The 26265-nt window shown below is 28.0% G+C and overlaps 2 protein-coding genes across 2 annotated transcripts; both read right to left on the minus strand.

Moving 5' to 3' along the window:
• Window positions 1-567: 567 nt before the first annotated feature.
• On the minus strand, window positions 568-22121 carry LOC145835372 (N-acetylglucosamine-1-phosphotransferase subunits alpha/beta-like). The gene is made up of 20 exons (XM_082942934.1): window positions 21965-22121; window positions 18956-19157; window positions 18438-18597; window positions 17102-17352; window positions 16616-16796; window positions 16256-16367; window positions 15755-15895; window positions 14807-14972; window positions 14377-14513; window positions 13252-13398; window positions 12585-12728; window positions 11971-12350; window positions 11585-11698; window positions 10467-10601; window positions 9789-9867; window positions 9379-9503; window positions 8942-9023; window positions 8325-8477; window positions 2909-3042; window positions 568-1536 (listed from the first exon to the last, which is right to left on the minus strand). Exons 1-20 carry the CDS (start codon window positions 22100-22102, stop codon window positions 1224-1226), a joined length of 3294 nt encoding a protein of 1097 aa, XP_082799060.1. The 5' UTR covers window positions 22103-22121; the 3' UTR covers window positions 568-1223.
• Window positions 22122-22356: 235 nt separating this feature from the next.
• Window positions 22357-23823, minus strand: LOC145835655 (ATP synthase mitochondrial F1 complex assembly factor 1-like). Its single transcript, XM_082943337.1, has one exon. It carries the CDS (start codon window positions 23786-23788, stop codon window positions 22790-22792), a length of 999 nt encoding a protein of 332 aa, XP_082799463.1. The 5' UTR covers window positions 23789-23823; the 3' UTR covers window positions 22357-22789.
• Between the last annotated feature and the right edge of the window lie 2442 nt (window positions 23824-26265).

Below are 26265 nucleotides of genomic sequence, written 5' to 3' on the forward strand. Positions count from 1 at the left end.
TATATAAATGTATACAAAAATCGACCAAAACTAAAAGAATCACGTTGTTGATGTAAACTATACATAACTACAATTTTTTTAAGGCAATAATAACTACAAAACTAAAGTTAAATATTTTATTTGCATTAAATACTACGCCCAAAAAAAAAAAACAATGCAATACCATAATTGAGTACTTCATTATACACTTATCATTCTTTAAAACAATATTTTCTAATGATTCTACTGCTAAAGCTTTGCTTTTAATAATATCTATATAATATGATTTAATACTGTACATAAATAAAACGTCTTCACTGAAGATAAATAAAGTTACAACAGGCTTAAATGTTTCAGTAAAAGCAGAGTATAATTACAATACTGTATATATTCACTAAAATTAGTAATTCTTTCACCTGATATATTAACGTACCGGTAGAAAAAAAATTAGTTAAAAATTCAATATTTTGAACAATTAAAACTTATGCATCTTAGAAATGGTTATTTATACCATTACAATGATCAACTAAAAGTTAAGATTTTTATAACAATTTAGTGAAATATGTTTTTAAAATGATGTATCGTCAGCAAATGTTTAGCAGTGCAATCCAAATATTTAACAATGATAAAATTATAGCACACAAATAACAAAAAATGAAAAACATAAATATAAAAACCAAAATAAAACTTTTGGTCAACTAACTTTAAAAAACGAAGAGTTATAAACAACACAAAGGCACTAATACATAAAATAGTTCAAAAGATGTATTGAACAAGTTGTGGAATGAAAACAAAATAGTTAGTTCACTATATTGCATAAATATGTACTAAGTAAAACTTAACTAAATGAACTAACTAAAATTAACAAGCTACAATGTTTAGAGGTAGAAAAAAAAACGATTATTAAGCATGTTTCTACTTTATATTATGACGCAAATAGTTTTTTGCTTTTTCTAAACAATGACTATGTGCAATAGTCATCTTAGCGAAAGTTTTCATACTCTTAACTCTAATTCATTGCCTAACCAATTTTCGGTTTTAATAACTTTACCTGAGTTATGGTTTATAAAATTAATTAAAAAAAAAACGTTAAAAACTATTTACCTAGTCTCACCTTGGCTAATAGAAAGATAAGTCAAAATGAACAAATGACTTGTTTTACAATTTTTAAATACCCTGAGTTAAGTTTAAAGCAAAACTAACAACATTTTGTAATTATCATAACAAAACTTTCCCATTTAATTTCAAACTTTAGAAGTCTTGCAAACCTTCCTAACTCTCCTACCCTTACAAACCATCCTCCTTAACAACCTGAAAAACTTTCTGGCAAAATGAACCACCTCGGTTTCAAAAGTGCTGCATAACAACAACAGTATCATCATTAGCAACACAATCTTCAACGTCATCATCTTGTTCCGCTCGCTGATTTCGTGATGACGTAGCTGTGAAGTGTGAGAGAACTTGTTGCGGTAGTTGAAAGGTAGTTCGTAGGGCGAGGGTTGAGGGTAGACCGATTCGAACATTTCGCGTATCACTATCTTCACTGTGGCGCCGTGTCTGTAATGAGAAAATACATTTTTAGAGGTATAGTTGTTAACAACTATTATTGTTAAATGATAAAATTAGAGTTTTATTAGTATTGCTTGTAAAGTTATTTTTCAATTCGAACCAAAAGTATGAAAAGTAACCTCTCGCTCTTTTACGCACATTGTGTCCACAGAAAAGATGCGTAAAGATACGAGAGATCGTAAAGATACGAGAGATACCAAATATACTTACTATAATGGTTGTTTTTTGATATTGCTTCTAGACAGGGGACTTTGCTAATTTTAACAATTTGTTTACTTTATTATAACTATGAAAACATAAGATAAAACTGTTCATATATTAAAAAAAGGATATAAATTTATATAAAATGATAATAGTTGTAAATTTTTCTTTTTATTATTTTAAACAATAAGTAGATTTTATCTTTATTTATATGTGTCTTATTTCCTACTTAACATTTATTTTCTATTCTACTTGGCAAATTCAATTTATAACTAAGCATTTGTTTACAATAAAAAAATGGTGTGGTGTTTATTTTAAAATTTGTTTCATAGCCTTTTAAAAAAATATGCATTTGGTGCTGTAATGGATTTCTTCTTTTCAACAATAACATATAAAATATAAGAAAAATTTTTAATAAAAATTGTTAATCTTACTACAACTTAAACTCTTAATGATAAAAAAATTTATTATATATTGAGGTATAACTAAATGTTTATCAATTAGTTAAGAAACATAAGCTTACAAAGTCTAAGGATAAAAACAAATGAATTAGCGTTTAAAAACATTTTTTAAATTAAAAATATACAATAAACTAGTTTGTGCAGTATTAACATTTTTTTTTGAATTTTTTAGAATTCTAAAATGCGTAACTAAACGAGAGTGCGTAACGTCACGAGTGCGTAAAGATGCGAGAGGTTACTGTAACACCCTTTACAAATATCTTCATTGTGACACCGTGTCTGTGAAAATTGGAATTAATCATCTAGCTCAAGTTTTCAACTAACTTAACAAAATAATACTTACTATTTTTAGGCTGATACAAATGGCTGAACATTCTAGGGAGCTGCACAGCACAGTTGCCACATTGACACTTTTAAATTTTGAAACAAATACTAAAGAGGTTTAGTTATAGTTGTGTTTTATAGGCTGAGAAACAAAAGGTTTTAGTATGTAGTTACTCGGTAATAAAATAAATTTTTTTTGAATTGTAGGATAACATACGGTAAACTTACGGGTAATTTTTATGGGGTAATATATGTGATACATTAAACAAATCTAAATAGTTTTGACTTATACTATTGTCAAGTATAACTTATTTTGACTTAATTTAAGTCATTATTACTTCTTATACCAAACAAAACACATTTATGAAACTAACGGCGAATTGTGATCAACATTGTCGTTGAGACAGACGAATTTCTTTGGATTCTTGCGAACTTCATCCAATTGGGATACCACGTCTGAAACATTTCCTCTCAACATTTTGAACGTTATATCGTCCTGCGACATTTCCTACATATATAAGATTTTAACTGTTCAAAATATAGTTTTAATCGTTTGTTAGCAAAAGGTCCTAGTGAGGTAACTTCACTGGAATATAAATAAAAACAAATTATACAGTAATCTTCCTTTATTCTACCAACATATGTTTCTGTGTGTCAACGAATCAACACACTTCAACTGGGTTACATACATACACACAGAAACATATGTTGGTAGAATAAAGGAAGATTACTGTATAATTTGTTTTTATATAAGATTTTAATAATAAGTTTATGTATTTTTCCATGCTTTATCCTTACGGGACACGTTCAAAATTCACACGCGTTCAAAACCCACCCAGTCAAATTCGAGAAACGCTTACCGATCATGGGTAAGGGGTAACAGTGATAGTGAAAAAAAATAAATAAGTAAAATGGACAAAATATATAAAAAAAATAAATAAATAAAAAATGTAAAAAAAAGTCGGGTGGATTTTGAACTCGGTTGGATTTCGATAAAATACCATCTTTACTTAATTTGTTCTTTTAATAATAATATTTGAAATCTTTATCGTTATATTTTCTTTGTTTATATCCTATAAAAATAAGCAAGATTTAAATACTTTAGTTAGTTAACTTTTTCATCAAACTATAGCCATTATTTATTTCTTAGGTCTTACAGCTCTTCGATATACATACTTTACTTCGAAAACACTTGTGCCGACAAGTTATTTAACGATTTTATACAGACTACAAAACAAGACTATTAATGTATATTAAACGGGTTTTTATAAAAAATATTGCTGCTATTTTAGTAAGGTACTGTTTCGGTTAAAATGCTTACGTTAATGAGTACAGTGGTTATTCACTTATCCGAACAGTTTCAGTTGAGAAGAAACTAAAAAAACTTCAAATTAAAAACAAACATTTTTGTTAGATACAAATATTTAAGCTTTTATGCTATAAGAAAATGTTAAGTTATCTTGAAAGTTCTGCAATTTAGTTCACTGTCATGATCAGATTACGTAAAAATACTACTAAAGCTTACATTCAAACTTTGTTTAAAAATAGTCTAGTAAACAAAATCTTTGTATGTAAAATATGTCGATTAATTTTTTTTAAACAATGTGATTTAAAATATGATTGAAACTTTTTTTATTTAAACTTAAAAGGTTTTTTTTGATTGTTAATTATATTCTAAGTGCTTTTTTTGATAAATAAATTAATGAAAATTTTTTTATGCTTTATTTATAATTCTAATAATTTTATGAAAGTTGTTAATTCAAAAACTTTTTGTTTGAGATGAGGTGCATGAAATTTTTTGAACTTTTATTTACAAGTTAAATAAGTTAAACGCACTCAACATACCAGGTTTTAGAAGTAGACAAGACATCAAAAAAGAAAAGGTGTTTTACTATCATTGAAATTAAACTAAAAATTTGTAAATGGTAAAAAGCAATGTGCTAAAGTCTTTTGTAAAGGAGCAGTTTAGCATAGGCAGGTCGATTTTGTACGAAAATATGAAAAGTAAAGGAAAACTTTATAAGTTTATAGCTAAAAAAGAGAAGCTGAGATTTTATTATGCATTACATAATATACAGCAGTTATATTTTTTTATAGAAAAATAATATTTAGTACTTATCTGGAAAAATGCTTATCCGGACATGTTTACAAAATATCTTGCACAACATGTCCGGATAAGTCAATAAGCACTGTAATTCAAAAGTTCTACAAAAAATGTATAAATAGTTGAATAAAATCACCTTTTTTAAAATAAATGAGTTGCTAGTTTGACTATTATTGGAATAAACTATCAAAATTGTACAAAAACACTAGCTAAATATAGAATTATTAAAAAACCAACTTGAATACGGGAGCGGGTCAGAATGACACAGCGACAAAATGACACGGTGCGTCACCTTGGCACGGTGCGTCAGTTTGGCACGGAGGGTCACTTTGGCACGGCGACAAAATGACACGGTGCGTCACTTTGGCACAGAGGGTCACTTTGGCACGGCGACAAAAAGACACGGTGCGTCACTTTGGCACAGCGACAAAATGACACGGTGCGTCACCTTGGCACGGTGCGTCAGTTTGGCACGGAGGGTCACTTTGGCACGGCGACAAAATGACACGGTGCGTCACTTTGGCACAGAGGGTCACTTTGGCACGGCGACAAAAAGACACGGTGCGTCACTTTGGCACAGAGGGTCACTTTGGCACAGCGACAAAACGACACGGTGCGTCACTTTGGCACGGAGGGTCACTTTGGCACAGCGACAAAACGACACGGTGCGTCACTTTGGCACGGAGGGTCACTTTGGCACAGCGATAAAATGACACGGTGCGTCACTTTGGCACAGAGGGTCACTTTGGCACAGCGACAAAACGACACGGTGCGTCACTTTGGCACGGAGGGTCACTTTGGCGCAGCGACAAAATGACACGGAGGGTCACTTTAGCACAGCGACAAAATGACACGGTGCGTCACTTTGGCACGGAGGGTCACTTTGGCGCAGCGACAAAATGACACGGAGGGTCACTTTAGCACAGAGACAAAATGACACGGTGGTTAATAAGGGAGGGAACGATTTGTTGTGAAACTTCAATGTTCATTGGTATGGACAACGATCTTATTTTTTTAGGAAACTTTTCGGTTTCCTGTCTTCTAACCGGTTTTGTAGGATCAGCAACAATAATTAGCACATTGATTAACTTTTAAAACAAAGACCGCAGGAATTTTTGATCGTGACTTCTTATAATAAAGTGAAACACGTAATGTTTATACCTTCTATTGTCCATCGTCGTACTTATAAACAACATGCTCATTTTTAAGCAGTAGCAAGGTGTTAGGTGTGCTTAAAAGATGTGCTTAATAAACGACAACTAGTTGTTTGTATCAAACAACGTTCACAAAGATGCAGAAACAGCAACTTTTTTAACAAAATACGACTGCCAAAATTAAAGGGAATTTATTTTTGATTTTTTTCGAATGGAAAAACTTTAACACAGTTTAGTACTAGAACTTGAAACGAGTAATAAAAATTAGAAAATTACTTGCCATTTTACGTCTAAAAATATAAAAACTCATATAAACATATTTTTTAAACTTTAGCAACATTCTGATTTAAAAAATACAATCTTCATTTTAGATCAATCATTCAGTACATTAAAACAATAAACTAGTAGATGTATATACAGATGAAATTTTGTTTTATAAATTAAAACTCAGACGTTATCAAAAGCAACTTTTCTGCTGTTGTAATTCTAAATTCTAATGCGGTTCTTATTTTACGTTTAAATGCTTAAAAAATTAATACTTGCGCTCTTTTGGCGACTTAATAGGTTGCAATTTTGAACTAAAATACTGCATTCCCTGACGAAAATATAACATTAATTTTTTTTTTTACTTTTTCATCAGAAAGAAATTAACTCCTAATTAATAAACAATATTGTTTTAAAATTTAAGAAAAAAGTTTTTTTAAATCCTAGAAGATGTATTTATTTTTACAAAAAACTCCTATTTTTATTCGCAAGATTAAAAATAGAAAATTAAATATTATTTTCATAACAGAGTTAAGACAAAACCGAGTTTTCAAAACTTTGTAATAAAACTCAAGAATATAAAGTAGAAGAAATGTTTTACAAGCAAATTAAAATCTGCTTTTACTGTATTATTATGAAATTTATCTACTGATTTTGTATTAAATATAAATGTAATTAAATCCTTATATGCAATAAAATACTATAATATCTGTCATACTCAAAGTTTAATTTTTTATATTTTAGACTAAAAAGTTTTGTAAAAATAAAAAAGACTTAAAGTATTAACTTTAATAGAATGGCTGCAGCTTTAATTAGAAAGCTGCAGCAGCAATGTTGTATGTATAACATCTTCTAATGATTATTTTTTTTAAGGTCATAAAAATATAAATGCGCATGAATGGTTGCAGACTCTTAACTTTCTTAATACTATTTTTAACTTTTTCATAAATTTAGTCCGTTTATTTTAATTATTTGCTTTTAGACAAGTTTATTATATACTTTCAATATAGAGTTTTAAGTAAACATCCTAACTTATTAACTTTTGTTGAATATAAATATATATACATATTTAATATAAATGGCTAGTTACTACAAAAGTAGCTTAACTCTGTATTTTTATAAACTAGAGTTAAAACACGCATGACTTATTCTTACTACGAAATAACTCAGTATTAAATTAAACCTTAGTTATTTTTTATAACATTTCCTGATAATAATTAATTAAACTTTTAACAAAAAATACTAAATTTTATTCAGTACATAAATATGAAAAATCGTGAAACGTAAAAAATAAAACTTAAGAATATTTTTGTTTTTATACTATGACTTAAATTTAAAAGCAATGTATCATATATAGTTTCAAATGTATCAAGCTACTATAGTTTGGAAAAAATATAATAAATATTTTGTTTAACTAAATACTATCGAAATTTTACAATTAAAAGTTGTATTACTAAAGAAGTTTAGTTTTGCTTATAAGTTTGTTAATACATGCTATAGTGACGCACCGTGTCATTTAGTCGCTGTGTCAAAGTGACGTATCGTGTCATTTTGTCGCTGTGCCAAAGTGACGCACCGTGCCTAAGTGACGCACCGTGACATTTTATCGCTGTGCCAAAGTGACCCTCCGTGCCAAAGTGACGCACCGTGTCGTTTTGTCGCTGTGCCAAAGTGACCCTCTGTGCCAAAGTGACGCACCGTGTCATTTTGTCGCTGTGCCAAAATGACGCTCCGTGCCTAAGTGACGCACCATGTCATTTTGTCGCTGTGCCAAAGTGACCCTTCGTGCCAAAGTGACGCACCGTGTCGTTTTGTCGCTGTGCCAAAGTGACCCTCTGTGCCAGAGTGACGCACCGTGTCATTTTGTCGCTGTGCCAAAGTGACGCACCGTGCCTAAGTGACGCACCGTGTAATTTTGTCGCTGTGCCAAAATGACGCACCGTGTCATTTTGTCGCCGTGCCAAAGTGACGCACCGTGTCGTTTTGTCGCTGTGCCAAAGTGACGCACCGTGCCAGAGTGACGCACCGTGTCATTCTGTCGCTGTGCCAAAGTGACGCACCGTGTCATTTTGTCGCCATGCCAAAGTGACCCTCCGTGTCGAAGTGACGCACCGTGCCAAAGTGACGCACCGTGTCGTTTTGTCGCTGTGTCATTCTGACACCCACCCCTTGAATACAGCTAATCAAAAATCCGACAAGGTTTTAAAATATATTATTAAATGCTGCTAAACGTAGGTAATTATCATACATCAAACAAAAAATTAAAACCTGATATTTGTACTTGTTTTGCTTTCCAACAGCCAGTTTAATTTTTTCTTCAACATAAGAACAGTCACTGAACAATATTTTAGTAACTTGCGGCATGTTTTTATCGTAATAAACTTCTTTATTATCAACATTTTCATCTGGTTTTGACAGGTTCTGTTTTTTATCAAATTTACACATTATTCTTGAAAAAACAAGTTAGCAAAAAAATAAAGGATAGAGTTTTTTAAATTAAAATTTAACAAACAATAAACTAAAAATCTGATAATTGTAATAAATTTAGTAAGTTACTTATCCTAGTAGATTCCAATAAATTATACCTTTTAAACTTTTAATAAATTCAATTTAATACTTCAAAAATGTAAAAACAATGAAATATTTTTATCATGATTTCGAAATTAACTGTTATTGTTATTATTCAAATTTCTTATCAAAAAAAATTGCTATCAAAATTACAGATATGTTTAATTATATTCAATTTAATTAACAATTAAAATTTTATTTACAACAATAATAATTTAGGTATAAAAATAAAATAAAAATAGTTGAAAACTCAGTTAAAATCTTATAACTTTAAGTTATAATATTATCAATAATAATAGCATAATAATAAAACTTACTGCACAAAATATCAATGACTTTTCAAGTTCATTCAGTTTATCAATTGTCAATGGCGAATCATATATTCTTGTAGCAAGAGTTCTATTACAATTAATATATAAAGCCTTTAAATATAAACATTTTTTTTTCAAATATCAACTTTTAAATACATAACATTTATTAATTAAAACTAGGTTTAATTATAACATAAAAGTTATAAAAACTATTTTATAATTAATCTGAAGTAGTTTTAAACAGAAGTTTTTCTGAAACAAAGATAGATTTACTGGTTTTCAAAATTCGAATTATTTAACTAAAAAGATCGGTAAGTTATAACTACAAATTTTTAACAGTTAACAAGTCCTTAAAGTATAATGATTTGAGTTTATAATCATCACAAGTATGTTGAAGACTAATAACTGTTTTTTTCTTTTTAATTACTGTTTAAACAACAGACCTCAGTTCTCTATCAGATAGTACACCACTGTTATCAGTATCCATGATATCAAAATATTCAGACATACTTGTTTCCAATTGCTCACTCATCAGGTAGTAGAAGTAGGAAAATGCAAACTGCATATCCTGTTTAAAAAAAATTACATATTAAGATTATGACTTCAGATTACTAATTATTACTTTTTAAATACATAAAATTACGTTCTTACAACAGATTTAAGTACTTAGCTAATATAAATTTTAAGCAAAGCTGATTTGTTTAAAAATAACTTAAACTTCATAAATCAAAGTAGGTATTAAACTGAACTAAATGAAGTATAAATACTAAAACGCAAGTTTTTTATATAAACTTCTAGTTTAAAATTATTTAAACATATAATAGTTATTAGTGGAATTTATTACAAAACTAACTTCAGAATGCCTCAGCTTATGTGATGATGTAACTTCATACTCTAATGGAAATTTAGACTGCAGTTCTGTCATTATTTGCCTAAATTTTTTTAATTGTTTTTAGTTATTTAGTTTAACTTTAAGTATATAGTTTTGTTAGTTAACTTTAATTTCCAGAGTACTTTAAAACTTGTTTCCGTCTAAAAATATTAAAATGTTATCAATGTAAAACATAAGAAGAACAATAATGCTTCTATTTACTTTTTAAAGGGTACAAAACTAACTTGTGAAAGTTTACAAAAAAAAAATTAATAATATAACTATTATAAAATATAACTTCAACTTGAAAAATATTGAATCGTTTTATATCGGAATTAATTTAAATTCATGAATGAATGTTAATTTTTAAAATATTGTGTAAAAAACTAACATTAATAACATAAAAGCAGTTTATAAACAGTTAAATCAATAACATTATTTCGTTACTATTAGTATTAAACATAAACTTATTGTACTAATACAAAAAATCTAAAGTAATAGTATTAAACCAAATTAGTTTTTTCAAAAAAAAAAGAAAAAACTGTTTTCTATAATAAAACACTAGGAAATAATTTTATTATTAACAACCTTTTAGAAAATAATAAAGCAACTAAGGCATATAAACAACTTAGAAACTTCTACATAAATTAATTTACTTACTTGTTAATAAAATGGGGCATATGTGCAGGAACATTTCTCCTGGTGAATCCGTATCTTTTATTGTAAATCCCACTAACGTGTCTTAATGAGTCTCCAAAAGCGTCTAATAATTTCCTACTTCTGTGGATTAGTGGCCTGAAAAATAGTTATAAAAATTATTCACAGCTGCTGAAAAGATAATTGTAAATTTATAGTTATAGCAGTTATAAATTATCTTAGAATTAAGGTTAACCAACTAAATAAGTTAAAAAGAACATTGAGTAATTATCAAGTATTTTAAACAAAAAAAACTATTAATATAAAATAATTATTTAGACCATTAGACAATGTGAATGCCTAAAACTAGTTAAACGTAAATTTAAAAACTATACCTTTTAATTGTAAAAAATACTTTAATCTTAAAACTTAATTATGTTGTTGTTGGGATGATGTAAAAATAAAATATAGTATAACTTTTTTTTTAATTTTCGATTATATTTTTAGTTATTTATAAACAAAGTTCATGTTGTTTTATAACAAAAAACCTTTTGAAACGGTTATGTTTTAAAATACTCAGTGTTCCACATTTAAATAAGTAGAAGCAAGTCACGTACAGAAAAAGTCGCAGTAATTACAGTGTTTAAGGATAATATTTACAACTAACTGCAACAACACAAACATCAAATATTAAATTGAAACTAAACTAAACATGCTGTCTTGAAAAATTAGTTAACTTTACTTTTATTGCACTGTCACTTTTCAGGAAATTATTTTATATATAATATAGGTTATTCTATTGATTCATACAAAATCATACACTCAAAAAAATATACATATAAATTAATACAGTTCAAAATAAAATTATTTTTAAATACAAATATTTATGTTATCTGTATTATACGTAAAGTGAAAATATTTTTTCAATTATTTGTGGTCAATTTTTTCAGCAAGTATTAGTATAGTGCAAGGCTATAAATTTATACTTTTTTCAGTTCGTTTATAACACAAATTTACATAAATAAATGCTTTTAATGGTATTTAACCATAATATAATTAATTAAAAAGTAGTTCTTCACATGTCCTTTTTGGGAATAAAATTACATTAAAATTAACTTGTTTACCAAATATATAAAACTTACTTTTGATATGCATGAATAGATTCATTGATATTGCTTTTATCTTCAAAGTGTAACAATTGTCTTTTTTGTAACTTCACAGTTGAATTGTTTTCTGAAGAACTGTTACTTGGTGGTCTGGAAAGTTATTTTGGAATAATGTTACACTAAAAAAAAAAACTTATATGTAGTTGAAACAAAAACTTGAATTTAATGTTAGAAATTAAGGATGTTTAAACCAAAACTATGTAATTGGAAAATATTTTTCAAAGTAGATTATTTAATTAAGGTTCTATGAATTCTTTAAAATAAATATATACCAAGGTAATTTAATGACATTTGCAAATTAACTTCTGTTTTAACCCATAAAACAACTTTTAAACTTAAAATACTTCTAAACAATAACTCACAACACGTCTAGTTCAGCTTGACCCACGTATTTTTCAATCAACTGCCACACAAACTTGCAGTAACCATATTCGCTAATAACACCATCGTTCAAATCATCTTCCAACATAACCAGTTTGTTTTGAACTCGTTCAGGCAAGTAACTCCTATCCAACTTGTCTAACTGATATAGAACGAATGATGAGTTCAAAGTTTGGTTGCTACTTTTTATTTCAGGCGGTGTTACTTCTTTTATTTCAAATTGAGTTTCAGAACTATTGAGAACTGTTTTTAGTGTATTAGTAAGTAAGTTTGCCTTTTTGGTCGCATTTGGGTGGGCAACCAGTTTAAAGTAAATGTGAGATTTAGATTCGTTCTTTACTGCTTCAATAGTGACGTTTAACTGTTGATAATACTTGTACGTTTTTAAAGCTATTTAAATTTTATCTAGAAGTTTTTATTAATTTAGTTAAAAATATTGGTTAATCTATCAAGTATTCGAACTAGTTATATTCTTAGAGGTAAGTTTTAAAAGCGTTTCTAATACATAATATATAAAATAAAACGTGTTGAAAACTTATATTACGATTGTTATATCACAAATGCGTAAAAACTACACAATAAAAATAAGACAAACTTTAGTGATAGGAGCATTCTTTGTAAAGAGAAATGTGACAACTTTGTACATATTAGAAACAGCAGCCGCTCTGATATTAATTTTACTCTTTTCAGTTGAATTCGTTATTTCAATATATTCAGCTGAAACAACACGGTCATATATCTGAAACAATTTATCAATGTTATTGTCAATTAACTTAAGTTAAAATTAATACTAATTTTGATTAGTTTGAACTAATTAATAACAAGTTCAGAATCTAATGCATTAAATTGAAAGTTGTACTACTTTTAATCAACTTGTAATTACACAAACTTTTTTTTTAATATTTATGTTTGTAAACACAATTTAATAACTAATTTGACGAAACATGTTAGTTCAAAATTTAATTAACATTTAAATGTTTGTATTACAAAAAGTTAATTGGCACAGACAAGTTAAAAATCGTGTAGATTTGAAATAATCAGTCTATTGGTTATCGTACTTTTGCAGTTTTTGAACTTGAAATATTAAAGAATAATAGAAATCAGTATTTAAATAAAAAGTTAGATACTTAAAAAGTTTATATGTTAATGTCATCAGACTTTAATGAAAACTAATATCAGTTGTTTCATACTGTAATAGAAGATAACGCTTAAATAAACAGAAAAAACTTTGATAAAATATTTGAAAAAAAAAGCAAGCAAACCTGATCAAAGTTGAAGTAAGCAACGTGACTTCCATCGGGCACAGCGTGAAGTGAATTATTTTTTATTTCTACAATTTCGTAAAAAACATTGTAATTTTCAATTCCACAATCTCCGATATCAAAGCCACAGTCTTCGTGGTTACATGACTGCGAGACGTAATAAATTATTAAAAGAATAATTAAAAAAAAAAACAATAAAAGAGATGAATAATTATTATGTTCGTACACGTGAAATGTAATTTGTTATGACTTGAAAGTAAGCTTTTATCAAATTAAGATACTGAAACAACTTTAAATAAATATTTGAACAACAACCAAAACAAGTATATACTTTTAATATTAAAAAATCCCTTACAAAAGTTCAATTTACTGTTCAAGACTTTTTTTTGCAAGAAAACATTATTTCAGTTTACTTGCTAATTTAACTTACTTTGAAATAATTTAATTCCAAATTTGTATGCAACACCTTCCCCTTATAGATCTTAAGTACTTTTCAGTTTTGATTTTTTGGCCGGTCTATTGTTAATGTGCTTAGGGCTATAGATTCTAAAACTATTGGATGCTCAGTTGAATCGTAAGCTAGATTTGTGAATTGTTGCTGCAACATGTTTGAAGTGATTTTTGACTAAATTTGCCATGGTGAAACTTTGAAAACATGACGAATGGCGAATAGTTATTGAGATCAATGTTCTTCAAGATGAAGATTTGTGTCTAAAGTTGAAAATAAATGCCGTTTTGAAAGTTCTTGTTTGATGTAGAGTGGTCTTCAAGATGGTTCCTAGAATTTCGAGCCAGGTTCTGAAGATTTTTGACAAGAGATGTTTGTTTCAAAGATTTGTTGTTTTGGAATGTATAATTGCAGATTGGTGACTTTGGAATCGCTGAATATTTTGGTTGTGAAAGTTTTAGTTTTTTCAGTGTGTGCCTTGTATGGGTTTTATGTTTGTTTTAACACTGTAATTTGTTTTTTATATTTATGTTAGTGTCTTTCAGTTTAAGTAGCTTAGGTTTTAATGCATAGGTCCTTCGTTTAACATAAACTTTAATAATAATAATAATAATAATAATAACAATAATAAATAGCAACTAACATACACTAACAATTAATTTAATTAAAATACAAACCTGATCGCAGAACTTATCGGCGAGCCACGAATCGCCACAGCTGAGGTGGCAGTTTGCATTGTAATTTGTGTATTCAGGTAACTCATTGTTCATTTGATTCATTCCGTTCAATCCAACACCTCCCTTCACGTTGTCTCCTGTTAACAAATAAGATTGATATTTATAAAAAGTTTGTACTTTAAATTAGTCAAAATAGTACTGAAAACCAGTCTCCTGACAAGGTCATACAACTTTAAAAATAATTGTATGAGTAATGTTAGAATCGACCAAGCAGAAAACATCACAACTCAAACTATACAAACAAAGGAATTAACGCAGTCACCACCATTATACTATAATAATATATATTAAATAATTTTTGGTATGTATGGCACAACAAAGCTCATCAACTTTTTAATTATGCAGAAAACAAATAAAAATCAACACAAACCAACGCAGTCGCCGCCATCCCACATGCACTGTGAGTTGTTGCAGGGAACATCGCAGAAACCGTCGGACACCCAGCTTTCCTGGCATCCCTCCTGGCAGTTGGGTACCGGCCACGCCAGGTACACCTTGTACCCGGATGACGGGGTGTAGAAGTCTGATGGCCACACCTGGTGTGAAAACAACTTCATTTGTATGTTCAGTTGTTAATAAACAAACACCATGTGCCTTGTAGGTAAACTTTTATAATGGCCACACTTGGTTTATGCTTGTTAATACAAACAGGTTGAAAAATACACTAAACAAAAACATTGTGTGTTTGTAGATTTTTAACATTGAACTATGTATTCAAGGTATTAGGAATAAAACTATCAAAAGAAAAAGACGTTTCATAATGAAATGGTTGTTAGAAACAACATAATAAGAAAATGTTATGTAGTCAAAACAATCTTTTTAGAAAAAGCCATTAGTTTTCGACAGCGATAACTGGCCGATTTGGATGATTGTAGCAGTGAAATATTATTATTAAGTAATAATAGGTAAATTAGAGGCGAACTTAGTAAGTGGCAAGTTCATTTTTTCAACAAGTATCAGACTTTAATTTAACTTGTTGTAATAAAATCTCATCTATGGGTTGAACAATAAAATATTACAAAATTCCATTAAGTTATCTCTAATATCTTATAGAAGGAACAATTCACATTGGTTTAGTTATGAACTTATATTACATTAGGTGATATCAAAACTCTTAATTAACTAAATATTTCTGTTTAAAATCTACAAAGAAAGTATCAAACAAAATAGTTGCAAAATGATAAACATCATTCCTAATGTTACCAAAACTTATAAGACAAAAAGTAATAAGACTTTATGTAACAAATACCACTCATTTCAAAATTTTGAAACTAATTATGGACAAAACCAATAATAAAAGTGTATAACAAAAACCAACTTGTTGACCAAACATGACGTCATCGTTCAAATAAATGAAATTGTCGGCCAAACCTTCAATTCTGTGCAGGTGGGTTTCAATTGCAGGCGAGCTGAATGTTGGCAGGTGGGATTTGTTGGGAAATATCTCATCGTGCGTTACCTGGTTATAGAGGCTGATTAAAAAAATTATTCTTATTACTCTTCAATAGTCTATTAAAATTACTTTAATAACTCACAGTGGAATATATTTTCTTTGCTTGTAAAAATTTGTTTAGTGAATTTCAAACAAATTTGTATATTCACATACATTTAACTTGTATACTTAGTGAGACCAATTGTTATAACAATAATAATACGTTTTATACATTTATGTATTATTTTATTTGTCAAAATGCAACCAGTGTTAATAAGTGCTTTTTTATTAATGTGAGTAAATGTTATATTTAATAGATGTAAAAAATTGACCTTCTCATGTACATTTTTTATAACACAAAACATTTCTATCAAACAGACAACAAACCAGTTTAAGTCTGTCAGCTCTGATATCGAGCCAGCTAGGAATTTGTCCGTTTGTCACAATGAATATTTTCCTTACCCAAGACGCATACTTCATCACTGATCTTATCGAGTACCTGTTAATATTAACATTTCTCAAACTTGATAAAATTATTAACTAAATTTGTTTGAATTTTATTTTTTAATAAAATTAAAATTTTCATTTTCTAAAAAAAAATATAAATACAACATATTAATATTCAAACTAAAGATTACCAATCTAATCACTAGATCTACACAATAATTATACAGCTGATTATTTAAAATATTTTAAATTAGGATATTTCTCATAGTTTTAAATATTTGAAAGTATTAAGCAACAAACTTAAGTTCCTCATTGTCTTCAAATCTGCTTTTTGAAACGTCATCAGCGTGATCATCGGGCTTCATTGTGACGTAATAAGACAAATAAACACCCACTTTCTGGTTTTCTCCGACCATGAAACTGTCATCAGTAAACATGCTTTCTGTTTTGTCGTCTGACAAACTTCTTGGAATAGTATCATCTGTGTTAGAAAAAGTATTTTTTTCAAACTGTTAAGTTATATTTAAAACAAGTATAAGTAGTTACATAATTCTTTAAAATGTTTCTGACCTTAGCCTCAAAATGATTGAAATTTTTTTTTACTATAAAGTCTACTCTGTGCTAAACTTGTTTATTTAAACAAACATAATAACTATGGTATTTCACTTAGTGTTGACTGTTAAAACATGTGAACTGTTATAAAAAAATGAAATGTGCAAAATAGCTTATCAAATAGCATTTGTCATAATTTTTTTGTTATTTTTAAAATTCACAAATCTGTTCTACCTGTGAGCCATGCGAAAGCCGCTTGATGCGACAAGTCGATGTGAATCCAGTCGATTTTATCCCTCAAACTTCCGGGTAGAGCTTGCAACAATTCGCCTGAAGTCTTGTACTCTGAAGGTACCGGGTGCAACATCACCGCAGTTTTAATGAAATCAGAAACCTTGCTGGTCGTCATCATGACGTTTTGCTGGGACAACGTTGAATTTCGCAGTGTTGATTTCGCCTGCTTCAACTCTTCAATTGTGGCAAACCTGATGGACATTAAAACTTAATTCAATAAGATTTTTTATACAACAATTTTGATAATTTATTAGTTTAGGGTTTTAACAAAAACTAAAAAAAAAAACTAAAGAAAAATTTATGTTTAAAATGATTGTTTAGTAGTTAATTAAACAAACACTACTTATACACTATAAAAATTTTGCACGTTTATAAACTAAAACAACTGTTTCTGTAACAAACTTTTAATACTCAGGGTCAGAGTTGGTAAAATGCTAATAGTTACTATGGTAATTCAGCAATGAAGCGTATAAACTTTGGTTTGTTTTAAGTTAGTAATTTCACGCTCGAGTAAACAAAGCAGAGCTTTTTAACATGTCTGCTCAGGGTTGCCACTCGATTTTTCAAAAATTTTTCCAGGTTTTTCAAATTTCTTCCAGGTTTTTAAAAGTAGACATTTTTGAGTCTATTTTTAGTTTAAAGTTAAGTTTAAGTAAGAAACTGTGTTAAATAATATAAAAAGATTAAAAAGATACTGTAAAGCTACTTAAAATGTGTTTTTTAATAAAAAATTAAAAAAAAAGAGTCAAACCGAAATTTTACTCCTGAACATGTTAAAATTCTTAAAAATTCTAGGTTTTTCCAGGTTTTTTTCAAAATTTCTTAAACTCCAGGTTTTTTTTTCCTAAATTGTCAAATTCTAGGTTTTCCAGGATTCCAGGTAAAGTGGCAACCCTGAATACTACAACTACACTTTAAATGATTTGTTTCTTTCGGTTAGTACATAATTTATAAACGTATCTAAGCTGAAAATAAGAACATTGAAATAGTAATTGATCCATACAAAGGTAAGTGGTTATCTTATTAAAAAAGTAAATTTAAACAAGTAGTTAATCTTTATAGCAAAAGCTTGAGTGTAGATGGATAAAATAACTTGTAAATTTAATAAAATACACTGCTCTTTTTTTAAATACCAGCTGTTTAAGAAATTTATTTCTAAAGTCTTTTTTTTAACTTTTTACTTGAAAAGCTTGTAAAACAAGTATTTAAAATTTTAAAGTAAAAAAATATTGTTCAACTAACAGTTTCTAGTTAAAATTTGTAAAATTTAGTTTACCTCAAAAGACTAATAGTGGAATTTAATTTTCCACCAAATTCTTTGAAATGATATGAAGATAAAACATTTGAGTAGTTGTCTTCATAATTATCTACAAGTAGCAGTGGCACTTCAATACAATTCTCATGTTTGCATGTTTCATACTCATTCTTCTGGTTAACTGATTAAATGGTTTCAAAACATAGAAGTTGAAAATTGACACATTTAAAAGTTTATATTTTTTTATATAACTGTAACTTTAAAATATTTGTTAGGTAAATTTATAAGTCATATAAGTTACTAACTTAAGTAGCAAATATTAAACACATTATTCTAAGACGAAAAAGTATATAGGTAATTGCGCTCGCTTGCAAAATTTGCCTATTAGGTAAATAAAATGTAGAATTATTGTTTAATTTCGCAAGACTTTTACTACCTTTAATACATGAAGAATAATAATACTATTTTGAAAAACTTAGGAGATTAAAATTAAAATTGTATTACTACCACTTATTTGTTTAGAAAAATTTATATAAAACCTTTTAAAGAAGACAAAGCTGCTTGAGACTTGTAACTTTCAAGGTTTTCCAGGAAAAGGGGGTCAGACCCATTGACCCAGGTGTACACAATATCAATGGGTAGAGGTGCAGATAGGTGGTTTCTATAGCAACGGTTGGCAATGTTGTCACAGTACATGCTGAACTGCGACTCGCACGTTTCCCTTGTGTACTGCAGCAACTCCTGTTTATAAAATACAGTTGATTTTAAAAATCATACATGTAAAACTAGTAGGAAATTTTTAAATATGAAGGTATGGGAAAACTAAAATTAACTCTAACTATGAATATCTTGCATGTTTGAGCATGAATCAGAGTTCCTAAAACTTTTGAATTTGAACATTTATGTTATATATGTGTGGCTTTTGGTTGATTGAATAAAATTTAAAAGGAAAATTTTAAACGTAGACTCAAACAAATTTCAAATTTATTATTACTAGCTTGTAAAGAAATTTAAATTTAAAGCAATTCAGTAAAGTAAACTAAAGAAAGCATGTTTTTTTTTTAATTCATTATGTACATTTATAGTTTCAATAGTTAATAGAATCAACTATTATAATACTTGAAAATATAAAATTAATATTTCAGCATATATCAAAAAAGCATCTCTTTTAGCTAATTTAGTATGGCCACCTTATTTTTCTACAAAACAAAAATTTAAAAACAAAACATCTTTTTAATATTTATTTTTTGCACATCAGGGAAAGGGGTACTATTAAGTAAAAATTGTAGTAAATTATTTTTTCAGAAAAACTACTATCAAATAAGTTTAAATAAATTAGCTATATTGAACAAATTAGTTTTACCACAATAAAAAATTCAAAACTGGTATCAAAAATAATGTTTTCAAGAAGTAAGAAAGCAAATAGTATTTTTGTCTTGTTTTTAAAGTAAATTAATAAGATAACAACTATTTTCTATTGTTGTTGAAATTCAAAGTAATTTCTGGGTATAAGCCATCAATCTTATACCTTTTCATTTTTATACCTTTATATCAGTTTTATATCTTTCATTTTCATTACAAGGGAATAGGGTGTTTTGTATTGTAATGAAACTAAAATTAGCTCTTATATAAAAATAAGTAAATTATAAGTCAGTTTTAGAGAATATATAAATAACCATCAACTATTTATGAAATAAGTCGTTTTATGAAACGTTTTTGATATAGAGCAGAAGTTTTCAATTACTGATTTTCTTGAAAACTTAAAATTCAATTTACCTATGTAAAAGTTGACCTAGAAAACTCAACTAAAAATATTTCTTTCAATATTAAGAAAATTTGTAGAAAAATTTTAAAAAAGTATAAAATATTAACTTTATGACTGGAAATTAAAAATAGAAATATATTTTTAATTTGTACAAAAAGTTGTATACTTTCTTTGAGAATTAAAAAGTATCAGTTGAAAGATTTTTTTCTAATTTATAAAGATGAGGCTGAGGAAGTTTGAAACTGATTATTCAAAAATTGTACGAGATAGATTTTTATTGCCTACTTTTGGTGGTAAAATTTTATTTTACATTAGAAACTTATGAAACTCCTAAACTTTAAATAGCTTAGACTTTAAAGTTTTGCAGGTTTTACCAGTTTTTTTAGCCTGAAATTTTTAATTTTAGGTTTTTCAAAGACTTAGGTTTTTTGGAAAACCTGTTATTGACATCAAAATTAAACTAAAAAAGATTCATACTTTCCTAAAAAACCAAACATTGGAACAGCTAAAACTTATTTTTAATTTGTTAAAAGCCATAGGGAGGCTTAGTCATGTTTTTTAGAAATTGATCTTGTTTTATAAAGTTTTTACTAAGCTTCTAGTTGCTTTTTCACATTTCAAAAATTTAAAATATATATATATATTATCAAAAGTCGGGCCGCATAATAAGTTCCTTATGGGGAGGGAAAACTAAAACAGCAAAAAAGACTGTTTGTTTAAAATCTATCTCATCCTAAAGTTTTCAAGCAATCTTCTTCAAACTATCAGTCTAACCTTTATACAATAAAAAGAAAATCTCACTTTAGACTTTAAAAAGTTTTGAGTAAAGGTACCTTTTTTTAAGACTTTCTTTTTTTAATTTTTTAAAAATCATAAGTAACGTTTTTATTTATAATGTAAAGAACATTTCCTAATAATTTGAAGAAGATTGCTTGAAAAATATGGAGGAGATAGATTTTTAGTGATTTTTAAATTTTCAAGAAAATTGACCCCAAAAATGTTGCGGTCCATACGTTTGTATAGGAAACTTTTTACAAAAAATAAAATATTCTCAAAGTTAATTGTTGTTTTTGAATTCTGTAAAAACTTGTTTGTAGTTTTTACTCTAATCTTTCAAATAAAAGTTAAGTTACTTTTTGTAAAACCCCCCACGGCCTTTACACTAAATTTAATTTAAACTGACACTTTATTACAGTTTACCTCATAAGAACCATTTTTTTTTAAGTTTTAAAATATGAAGGAACATTTCAAAACAATAGTTGTAAACATTAAATATGTTTTGTCTTATATAAAAACCTAAAACAGCTCCTAAGATAAGTAAGTACATTTCTAATAGATCTCATTTTGCATTTTTAAAAACAAACTACAAGTTTTGCTTTTTACCAAAATAAATTAACTTTGGAGGTAAAATAGATTAAAATAGGACAGTTCATTGGAAAAAGCAAAATGATAGTTTGTATATGTTGCAGTTTAAGCAAAACAATAAATGATTACATTTAAAAAAATACTTTTAATTAAATCTTTTAAAAGCTTTTAAAATGAGCCTATGTAAAATTTATTAATAATAATCAAGTAGCTCTTTATGGCCTTGAACAATAATAACAAATCTCATAAAGTAAAGTATTTTAAAATCTACATTTTTTAAGGGAAACTTTAACAAAACTTTAATATTACATGTATTTCATTAAACACATTAAGAGTCTAAACAGCTAATGAGATAAAAAAATTTAGTTTATCAAAAACAAACATTACACTTATTTCAAATAACATAATAGTATCAAACCTCACTGAAATGAAATATTGAGTAGAAGATGATTACAAGACAGGTGTAGGCGAAGTAAACGCCGTACTTGTGACTCAAGCAGGTGTAAGTTTGTCGTTGCAGTAGTTTGCATAAGGCTTGCTGCGACTTTCCAAACATGGTGACATCTCAACTGCCTTACATAATAATCTTGACAAATTACTACTTGGTTAAAATCAGACTATGCTTATCATTAACAGAAAATACTACCATATACATTGTAAATATTATAAATTTAAACTTTTTGCTTACAAACAACAAATTTATTTGTAATAACTTGATATAGTAAATACTATTGAAAAAAAATAATAATTTAAACTTTTTTTAACTATGCAGCTCATCACAAAACTAAAAAGTGTGTTCTAGGACGTGTTTATAATATAAAAAGTATTTCATTTTTAATACACTTACTTTATTTATCAATATGCACAATTAAGTTTTAAACAAATATATTCTTTTATATAAAAGTTCTAAAAATATAATGAAATTTTACCACAAAATTGAGATGAACCTATTCAAAACATGTACAATGATAAAGTATTTATGTAGTAACTCAATAATATTTTTTTGATATGTAAAACGAGCTAAGAAGAAAATTAAAACTCATAAGTATAAAAATATTATTAAAATGTTTAAAGTACAAGTTACAACCATCAAATCTCACATTACTATTTTTTGAATATTTAAAATAAATACTCCAAGTTATAAGTAAAATAAAAGCTGGTATACAGTACTTTTATTAGTTATAGTTATCAAAACTCTAACATTTAATGTCTACTAAAATTTTCCTACAGAATTTTTCAATCTTCAATCAACAGGAGTGTGCTTCTTTAGCAGATCGCTGACATCCAATGCATCAATGATCTTATCGTGAGAGAAATTCTTAGGGTCCCTGTTGAACTCCCTCATCAGGTTGGGGTGGTTGACGCAGTAGTGCTGGACGAGGTAGCACAGCATCTGGGCGTCGATCATGCTCACACAGTCTTTCCCATCAACCATGGCTGACATCAACACAATGTCCTTCTCCTCCTGCAGCTCCGTGTAGTGGGTCACCGTGAGCTGGTCCGGGGCGAACTCCTGTAGTTTCTGGTAGTTGTGCAGTGATGTGAAGTGGAATATGTCATTCTCAAACTGACCCACAAACATCTCGTAACCCTCCTTCCTTGGAACAGGGTAGATGAACACTGGGAAGGCGGTGCAGATGGACTTGATCATGGTGTAGTTCTTTGAGGGGATCACCGCACTCACTGCGTCCTTGTTGGAGTAGTACTGGATCCACAGTTTCTTGATGTCCTCCGCTCCCAAGTACCTCAGCAAGTCCAGCTTGACAATGGAGTCCAACCCGTGCTTCTTCTGCGGGTTTTCCAAGTCAATCTTTGTCTTGCTGGTGCCATAGCTTTTTGCAACTTCTTCCACGTTGTTAGTGGCTTCCTGGCTCGTGCTTGGCTGGGTATCTTCTTTCTTGTCCACCTGCCCTGCTAGCTTGGCCACCAAAGCCTTGAACTGTTTGGGGTCCTTTTGCTGAAGTGCAGTCAGTTTCTCAGAGTACTTGGAGTAGTAAGGGTTGCTTTTTAGCTTTTCCAATTGCTCTGCTATCGTGATTGAAGGCTTCACGTTGGTCTCCTGGTTCTGGAACTTGCAGCTCATTGAGAACCTGTTGACCACTGCAAACTTCCTGGAGCAGCCGAGGGGGCTTAGCCTGGGGTAGAAGCGCAGGCACCTGATTGTTCCGAACATCTGGGCGTATTTATGTTGAGATTTTGGGTGGAGAGAGCAGAGGTACTGATGCAGTGTTGATTCTAACATCAAATATGAGATATACAAGGTTAATTGAAAGGCTTAAACCTGCAGTAAATTTTTGCTAATTGTAAAAAACATTAATCAACTAATTTGTTTAAGATTTTTGTTTTATCAAACATCAACAGCAAAACATGTGAAAGTTATTTTTTTTATAAATACTAAACTCAAAAAACTTATGAAAATTAAAAAACACAAAACTTAATTGAACAGTACAACATAGTTTTTTTGAATGTGTAACACAACAATAAGCTGTTTGTCTATAACTTGAGCTGAATTTCAAAGTCACTATGGTGTAAGTTTTGTATGTTTTATACACAAATAGTATGTATTTCATTGCAATTTTATAAACAAATAATTGACATAAGTTTATAACTTTAAACAAAAAAACAGTAATTGTTTCAACAAATAAATATATCTTTTTTAAATGGCATTTGTTAAATAAATGTGTTACAAATTTATTGATTTACTAACTTATAAAACGGTTTTTCTGTAATTAATAAACAATAACTATGAGATCCTCAGTTGTGTTATTTTTATTAGTTAAGTTGACCATTGTTTTAAAACCAACTTGTAAATCAATAAAATTGTATTTTTCTCCTAGGATGCAAATTAAAACTTTTATTGTTACTCAGAATATACAAATAAAAGTATTACTATTTTGACATAATAGTTGCCACTGGTTTTTGAAAAATTTCTTGCAAGTTTTTGAAAGTACACATATTTTGGTCTATTTAATTTAAAGTTAAGTTTAAGGTTACGTTTTAAGTAGTATGATAACATTGAGAATACTTGAATAGATTTTTTATATAAAAAATTTGATGATGAAATTTTGTTTTTCTATATGACAATTTTTTTGTTTCAAATCAAAAGTTTACGACTAAATATGTAAAATTGTTTAAAAATACAGGTTGTTCCACATTTGTTTGTGATTTTGTTCAAAATTCCAAGTTGTATAGCTTAAATTGTCAAACTCAAGGTTTTTCCAAGATTCCAGGTTATGTGGCAACCCTGATAAGGTGAAAACTTTGTTTAGAACAAAGATGAAAAATATTTAAGTCTTTACTAATTAAGTAATAAATCTTATGCAAATATTTTTCATTGTATTAAAACATTTTTATTGTCAGAAATTTCAAAAATAACAAACTAAGACTACTTTTTAACTAAAAGCATTACTTATGGTTTTTTTTAATTTTGTTCTATGCAAAACTTGTAAAAGCAAATATCATAATAAAAAATAAGTTAGTCATTCTTATAGAACTTATAAAATCTTTTTGACTAGATACATTACATAAATTTTGATCAAGGTAACAAACTATTAAAATATCTCAACTTACTTTATTTTGCATTTAAAAATAACAATATTTCTTGTGATTTACTTACAATCAGGTTTTGTTAAGTTTTAAAGCAAGTCACTGACAGGATTGCCACTCTTTTAAAATAAAATTCCAGCAAAAGTAATTAAAAATGAGATACATAATGCTGTGTTGGCATGATTAAAAAAATGTTACAGTATGAACTAATAACAAATACTCTATTTTTATTATAACTTTAACTATAACACAAAATACTTAGAACAAAAAACTGCACAAAATTCTAACAATAAATATTAAAAATATCTAATCAATAATAAAACTAGTTAAAATAAAAACTCAAGTTTAAAAGAAAAAAAGTTTCAAGTTAAAACTAGTCACCTTATACTTCAGAGATTTATTAAAACTAACCTTTGTTTTTCAAAAATCTTATACTAGCCTGAATTAAAGTGTGTGGGGTGCATTTAAATCTGTGGCAACTCTGTTCCATTTTTATTGCCTTTTTTTACAATTAAGGACCCTTCTTAAAGATTTGATATCTTTATCATATAAAACTTTAAAATAATAACTATTTCTATTTTAATCGGATAATAAGCTATTTAAATATGCCATACTTTTAAATCTGTTTTATTGTTTTATGCTAAAAGCTGTTAAAGAGAAAAAAAATTAGTTTAAAATTATTTAGTTTACTCGTAAGACTTAACCACTAACATCTCTAAAAAGAGAAAATAAAAAATTCAAAATAGTTATTTCAACAATCAAAAAGAAAAATACATATAAAATGAGATAAATGTTCATTAACATATAATTAAAAAATAATATCAACATGATAACTTGCTTTGGGATTTTAGCATCTAAGTAGTTTCTATTTTATGTCAAGTTGATAATTTTGATATGTCAGTGTTTGAGATATTAACTTCCAGTTTTTAATGAAAATGAGATTACTATTTTATTTGTTTTTTCTATCTATAACCATGTAAACTTTTAGAAATTTTTTACTAGATCTATATCTGCAACAACAACAAAATCTATAAAACAAGCAGCAGAACTACTGGCATAAAAAAATTGTGTTTTTATTTTGCAACTAACTTTTTTATATATTCATAAAGTAGATAATTTACTTTTTTTTAAATTTATAAAATCTTGACTTTGATCTTAGTGTTCTTGCTTATA

The sequence above is a fragment of the Thalia democratica genome, chromosome 5 (genome assembly GCF_965202585.1).
Source record: "Thalia democratica chromosome 5, ktThaDemo2.hap1.1, whole genome shotgun sequence".
NCBI lineage: Eukaryota > Metazoa > Chordata > Thaliacea > Salpida > Salpidae > Thalia > Thalia democratica.